The sequence below is a fragment of the Mytilus edulis genome, chromosome 2 (assembly GCF_963676685.1).
Source record: "Mytilus edulis chromosome 2, xbMytEdul2.2, whole genome shotgun sequence".
Taxonomy (NCBI): domain Eukaryota; kingdom Metazoa; phylum Mollusca; class Bivalvia; order Mytilida; family Mytilidae; genus Mytilus; species Mytilus edulis.
The window spans coordinates 22,156,376-22,163,689 of record NC_092345.1 but is presented as its reverse complement, the minus strand read 5'-3'; the positions used below and the strand labels follow the sequence as shown (position 1 = coordinate 22,163,689).

At 33.2% G+C, this 7,314-nt stretch overlaps 1 protein-coding gene across 1 annotated transcript; it reads left to right on the top strand.

Annotated features, from left to right (window-relative positions):
- The first annotated feature begins 1,998 nt into the window (after positions 1-1,998).
- Positions 1,999-3,401, top strand: LOC139510764 (alpha-2A adrenergic receptor-like). The gene is made up of 2 exons (XM_071297291.1): positions 1,999-2,087; positions 2,708-3,401. The coding sequence occupies exons 1-2, from the start codon at positions 1,999-2,001 to the stop codon at positions 3,399-3,401; spliced, it is 783 nt and encodes a 260-aa protein (XP_071153392.1).
- Positions 3,402-7,314: the final 3,913 nt, after the last annotated feature.

Sequence of the window (7,314 nt, the reverse complement as noted above, 5' to 3'; positions counted from 1 at the left end):
TTAAAATTTGCTGTTACAAAATATTAGAAATTATTATAAATTAAGGAATGTATCTCCCTCATGCAAAGCTCTGATTCCTTTCACGAATTTGGCTATACTTTTTGGACCTTTTGGATTATAGCTCTTCATCTTTAATATATGCTTTGGATTTCAAATATTTTGGCCACGAGCATCACTGAAGAGACATGTATTGTCGAAATGCGCATCTGGTGCAACAAAATTGGTACCGTTGATTTTATTGATAATATCGGTTTCAGAGAATTTTTTGTTTGAATCAGAGTGATTCTTTACAAAGTATGATTTATTCCTCCCTAAGACAAGATACTTGTATCTACGTTGGCCATTCTTTTTTATGAAGCAAAGTAATACCAACTCTTTCAATTTGTCTTTTAGTTTGGAATGTGGAATACTTGTGTAAAGAGCAGAAAAGTCAAATGTTTTAATACTGTTACAAGATGAAAGAGAGTTAGATTGTATGTACTCTAAAAGATCTTTGGAATTTTTAAGTATCCACATCTGATTCACGTCACCTCAAGAATAGGTAGTTTCACAATAACTTCGAAGCCCGTCTTTGATCGCTGATATAATAGATGTTAATAATTTAGAAAGAGGTTTCATGGAGCACATGGAAGGCCTAGCAATATACCGTTGTTTGTAAGGATACTTATGTAGTTTAGGTATCCAATACAGTGTTGGAAGAACCAGTTCTTCATCCTTGGTTGAAATACCAAAGGAACAAAGAACAGACCTATGATTATCCAGAATTTCCTCTTTGGTAAGTGTCGTGAGGGTATATGTTGAGTTCCAAGTCTATACCTAATTCGTTTATCAAGCAATTAATGTAGTGACTTTTACAGACAAAAGCGATGTTATTTGGGGCTTTGTCTGCGGGGACAACAACATATTTATCATGGAGGTCGGATAAGTGTTTAGCAACATTTGGGTCTTCAAAGATTGACGTAGCATGGGCATTGATACACCCATTCAGTTTCTTAATTCTGATTTGTATTAACGACCTCACTGCCTTAATCCATTCGGATAGAGTGTCTACGTCTTCCTTTTCACGTTTAGCCCATTGCCTGGCATACTCCGCGACTGAGTCCATCAACACTTTAAAGTTGTATTTCCAATAGATGGATTTAGGCTCACGATATATAATTTACTACCTGGAAATTTACAAAATCCTGATATACCCTTTTTACATTCGTATATGGATAAAAGGTAATTAAATCTTTAATTAAATTTCAGCTTCAATTATTTTTATGCTATGTGATATGACATAAAAATTTTAATCATAGAATTTAATTAATTGCAAAATGCCTTTATGCTAGACTTGAATTAATGGTTTAATTATAGGAATTATTGTATCGTTCGTGAATTACTCCAATGATGTCAAGCCGATTTGCAAGTTTATAATTCAAAATGTTTACTCTTATCGTACTTTCTGGCATGTTTGAGGCATTTTTCAAAACTTTCATTTTCTTTCCGTTTGTTAATACAAGCCTTAAAGATATCTGATATATAGTTTACAGTAAAAAAAATGACTGTAAAAACTTTTATCAGATTGAAGCAGACATCGACTATGAGGTACTGATAATGAAGCTGGCAATATAGAAAGAGCACATTAATTCTATAACCAAAAAGGGATAGACTATGCTCATCTAGCAAATAAGTAGGGACTGCCTCTAACTAGACACCATCCATACTTCTATTAAGTCTTTTCGTGGGAAATCATTTCGAGGAAAAATGAAAATCTACAGCTGGTGTTTTATTGAAGACAGATTTCTTGAAACAACTTAGGAACAGACTTATCTGATACCTTTTTTTGGTAGGAAGCCCTTTCAAAAAAGGCTGGATTGCAATTATTTTGTTTTTTCGCAGTATTCAATTAAGAGTAGTATTCCCTTGGTATACAGATTTATCGAAATCAACATTTAAGAGAAGGTGAGCTTTACTTCTTCTGTATAAGATTTTTGAATTTCATTAACATTTAAGAGGATGTGTGCATCATTACAGAAAGATGTAGAAGCTCAATCTACTCGTAACTTTACCAAGAAACTTACATTCAGAAGGAATTCATCTGAATTGTAAACCAAACATTTTGTGTTTACATCCTAGAATGTAGCATTGAGGATAAGTATATGTCGGTGACTGGAATGGAAGTCTAATTAACGAATATGTAGCCATAGATCAAACACGAATAGCAATGCTATTGAGATTGATAAGCAATATTTCAGTTGGTCTGGTCATACAATCCTTCAAAATCGAGTTCAAATTATTGAAATATTGTATCACAGGACTAAGACATTCTCGTTTTGCAATAGATCTCTGAAGACAATAGGATTATTAAATAAGGAAACTGAAAAACTGCAGCACTCTATGATTACAATGAAATAAATGATGATAAAGATATTCTATCTTTTTTGTGTACTGTTTAAGAATTTTCTATATGTTATTGATACAAGTCCAGTATTTTGATGATATTATCATCGATGCATTTGTTGTAGGAAACAGTATGTTTTTCTATCACAAAACAGGTTTTGACATGACGTTTAACAAAAAATGTATTACTGAGCAAAACATCGGAGTTGTATGTATTTTCCGGTTTTTTTTCTACCATTAATCGTAGAGGATTTCAGTAATTTAAGCTTGTATGATAAACTGCTACAATGTTATATATAATATTGCCACTTTACTTATATTTTAGGATATGTATGGTAATACTGTGGCTTCCTTCCTGTATTGTGGACCGGCTTAGTCATGCCGATATAGATGGTTCTGTCTGTATATGGGATCCAGCACTGAATCAAAAATTTGTTATTGTCATAGCAATAATAGGTCATCATGGATCATTCCTTGTAAAACTGTTCTGCTATATTCGTGTATTTTACACTCTTAGAACGCGAAATAGAATTTCAAGACGAATAAGACCTGCACTAGTTACAGTTAATAATCTCTCTGTTATTTACCCCTCTACAATAGAAACAAAAGTGTCTTTACCGGAAACGAAATACGATGACTTATCATCACCAGAGATCACTGGAGATCATTTAAAACCAGGAAACGTAAGACAAAACTCGAGTTCAGGATCAACAGGAGTACATGCAACAACAAGTAAAAGTGAACAAACAGAATCGGAGAAAAAAACACTTGTTTCAACTCGAGACAGGAGAGCATTCGTCACACTGACGTACATTATTATAAGTTATGTAATATGTTGGCTTCCTTTTCATATAGTGTTTGATGTAAGTGCTGTCAAACCAGACGCTGTTTCCCAAACGGTTTATTTAATAACATTCTGGTTAACTTATATTAACTCTACTATTAATCCATTTTTGTATAATTTTAGTGACCCCGAATTTCGTAAAGCGTTTAAAAAAATCTTACTTCGAAAAAAATAAATAACCTCATGCAATTATATTTATGCTGAGTTGATCAAAATAACCATTGTGTCCTTAAAAATGTTTTTATAATAATCACGTGCACTTGGCTTTTTAATAAGCTGTTGTTCCCATTATTTATGCTAGTACCTTATTCTATGTCCTTGATGTAATTATTTTGTTATGAAATTCTGTTTTTCTTTTAAAAAATTGAAATGAGTTTTATATCTTCCCTCTCATTTACAAGGCTCGATGAAATTACTGTTTATGTGGAGGTTTAATTGTATAATCAGTTAAAATTGTCATTGCATAAAACACATTTAGCTCAATCAACACTATCAAATAACATCAAGGGCAATCAGAGTACATAGTATATATAATATGACACTCCCTTTTTGTTACATAATGCGCACACAATTAAAAGAGGGAGGAAAGATACCAGAGGGACAGTCAAACTCATAAATCGAGAATAAACTGACAACGCCATAGCTAAAAATTAAAAGGACAAAGAGACAAACAGTAGTACATATGACACAACATAGAAAACTAAAGAATAAACAACACGAACCCCACCAAAAACTAGGGTGATCTCAGGTGCTCCAGAAGGGTAAGCAGATCCTGCTCCCCATGTGCACCCGTCGTGCTGCTTATGAGATAACAAATCCGGTAAATAGTCTAATTCGGTAGATCACATTTATAAAAAGGAAAGGGGATTGTAGTTACGACGTAAGGAACATATCCGATATCATTTGTGAAACGGATATTCCATAACGCGGTCAACAAACTCTTTATGGCGTCCGTAAAATTTACGAAGAGATGATTTCAACAGCACCATTTGTAACTCTTGATTTAATAGCTTCCTTGTGAGCAACAACCCTCTATCAAAAAAAAATCAACTCTACTTTTTGCTAAATAGATGATGTTCTTTCCCTAAATAATTCTATGTGGAACGAATCTATCCCATCGAGCTAGAGATAAAGGATACTACAGGTACAGTTCAGTAGGCCTCATATCTTGACTTACATCTAGAAATTGACAATGAGGGTCATTTGAAAACAAAACTTTAGGACAAAAGAGATGATTTCAGCTTTCCAATTGTGAACTTTCTATTTCTAAGTAGCAACATTACCACTATATAGATGATGGGATAGATACGTTCCACATAGTCACCAAATTTTGAAATATTTAGTGAAAGAACACCATCTATATAGTGGAAAGTAGAGAAGAAGGATATTGCTAACTTCTTATCTTTCTTCCTAAGAAGTTCCTGTATGAAATCAACCTCATAATAATAAAGAAACAAGTCGGCAAGAAGAGCGACACAATTCAGTCCAATTGAAATGCCGATAGTCTGCTGAAAAACACGTCTCAGAACGTAACAAATATGTTTTCAATCAAGAAATCAAGCATCTTGATAATGTCAGTTTCAGAGAATTTTTTGTTTGAATCCGAGTGATCCTTTACAAAGTAGGATTTATCCCTCCCTAAGACAAGATACTTGTATCTACGTTGGCCATCCTTTTTAATGAAGCAAAGCAATACCAACTCTTTCACTTTGTTTCTTAGTTTGGAACGTGGAATACTAGTCCAAAGTTTGCCTGTTTTCAGAAAAGGGTACTGCTTTAATAGGGGAGGGGTGTATTTTTATCAATGCAACTTAACAGAACTTTTAATGGCATTTTTAAAATATATATGTTTTAATTTTTTAAGACATTGCATTATGGTTATAGGTACCAGTCTTGTATTACGATTCCAGTTTCCGGTGCATGTCAAAACATGGAGGGAAACAAAAATGTTTGATCATAGCTTTATGCTGAATTGAAACATTTATATAGATTAAATACAAATCTTGCAAGTTTTGGGGGATATAAATCCAGAAAAGTTAAAGGATATCATGTTTACTGGAAGTGGTGCGGCCTTGAAAAAACAGAAAGTAGAAAAAATTATTTTGACTTCACGGTTGCGTTACTTTTTATTCTTCGTGGCATGACCCACTTTTTTTTCGATTTAATCACAATTTCACATTAGTACATACATGTGAACATGAAATATTTTTTCTATGTAGCATTTTTTTTTCTCCAAAGATCAGCTGTAAGTTGTAAATAAGCCTATGGAGCAGTCAATTACAAAACTGCAACCTAATGTTATTACTACGAGAAAAAATTCTAAACTTAACAACAGTAGCAGCAAAAATTATAGTTTATCAATAGCAGCTGCTATAATCACTGATAATTATTGTACCACCACTGTGACTCCTTCTATCTAATTGTGAAATAGGTCTCATTGGTCTGAATTTATTTACACTTTAAAATCTTAAACGGCAGTCCTGAGTAACCGGACAAGAGTCAGACAGAGATTGAAGCAATTATTAAAAAATCTGGATTTTTGTTTAGTTACTTAACATAAAAATAGGAAAAGGCAGACAACAAATTGGAGAGAAACAGACGGCAATTTTTCGCTTTTGCCCGTTATTTTGGTCAGTGTGAATCTAACGATTGATACGTCTATTGAATCAAAAATGATCAAAACTCATTGAAATTGTATAGAACTACACAGTCATGCCGTCCTCGTGCCGGGTAATTAGTGATTGTTTACACACATACAAAAAAGAGGAAACATTAAAGCAACACGAGGTACGGTGTGGTCCTATGATCTGTCTTAAATAAACGACTACCTTTACAAACTTCAAAACAGCAAACATGGCAGAACGAATTGATAAAGGGAGATAAGAATTTGCATGACAAGCAGTACATGATGTAAAATATAAACATGTCTAGTGAGAATATTAGCTTAACAACAGATTCAGAAAAACAACGATGAAAAAGTCTTAAACAGAAATTAAAACTAGAACACACCGACTATATCGTGACTGAAATGGATTAGTATGTTTGTTTTAGCTGGGAGTCTTCGTATTCGTAAGTTATCTGAAGAGGTGAATAAGTTATACATTTGTTTCTACTTACAACAGCTTTCTGTCTGGAACTGTCCTTGTGTTATTACTTGTTTTCTTACAATCGCACGTTTACATTGAGAAGTTGAACAAGTATCATAGGGAAGCAAAAATCGCTCTTCCTTTTTGAGAATCAAAATGTGTTTGTAGTGTTATTTGGTTGTATGCTTGCCCCTTGTTATCCCATACCGAAGTTCTCAAACAAGTATGAAGATAGTATAATAGATTTGTCTGCCAATAATTAAACTAATATAAAAAATAAAACCGTGTAGACTTTCTAATATTGATGCCAAGAATAAGCAAATACGTCAGCTTCTTCAAAAACATGTCAAAAGAAAAAAAATAGGAGAGAGCCCATTTTAACGAAAATAGTCTTAAAACGTCTGAAAAAAGTAAAATCACAAAAATGCTGAACTCCGTGGAAAATTCAAAACGGAAAGTCCCTAATCAAATGGCAAACTCAAAGGAAAAAGCACATCAAACGAAGGACAACAACTGTCATATTCCTGACTGTTACAGGCATTTTCAAATGTAGAAAATGGTGGATTGAACCTGAAATTGGAACAGCACCGCCATCCGAATATTCGACTTCAATCATTCGAGATGCTTAACAAAAACCATGAAATGTTTATTTTGGACAAATATCTATCAATCACTTTTTTCTCTCTATCGATGTTAATTGAAAATATCACAATATTTCCTACGGTATACCATCATTTACCTACTTAATTAAGTCGAAAATACTGAGTCATCTTTTTCGTTATACAAAAATTAAATCACAAAAATACAGAACCCCGAAGAAAATTCAAAAAGAAAAGTCTCTTAGTAAATGGTAAAATCAAAAACTCAAACATATCAAACATATCAAACGAATTAATAACAATTGTCATATTCCGGACTTGGTACGGGCATTTTCTTTCTTTGAACATTGTGGATAAAACCTGGTTTTAAAGCGAGCAAAAACCTCTTACTTGAATGATTGTG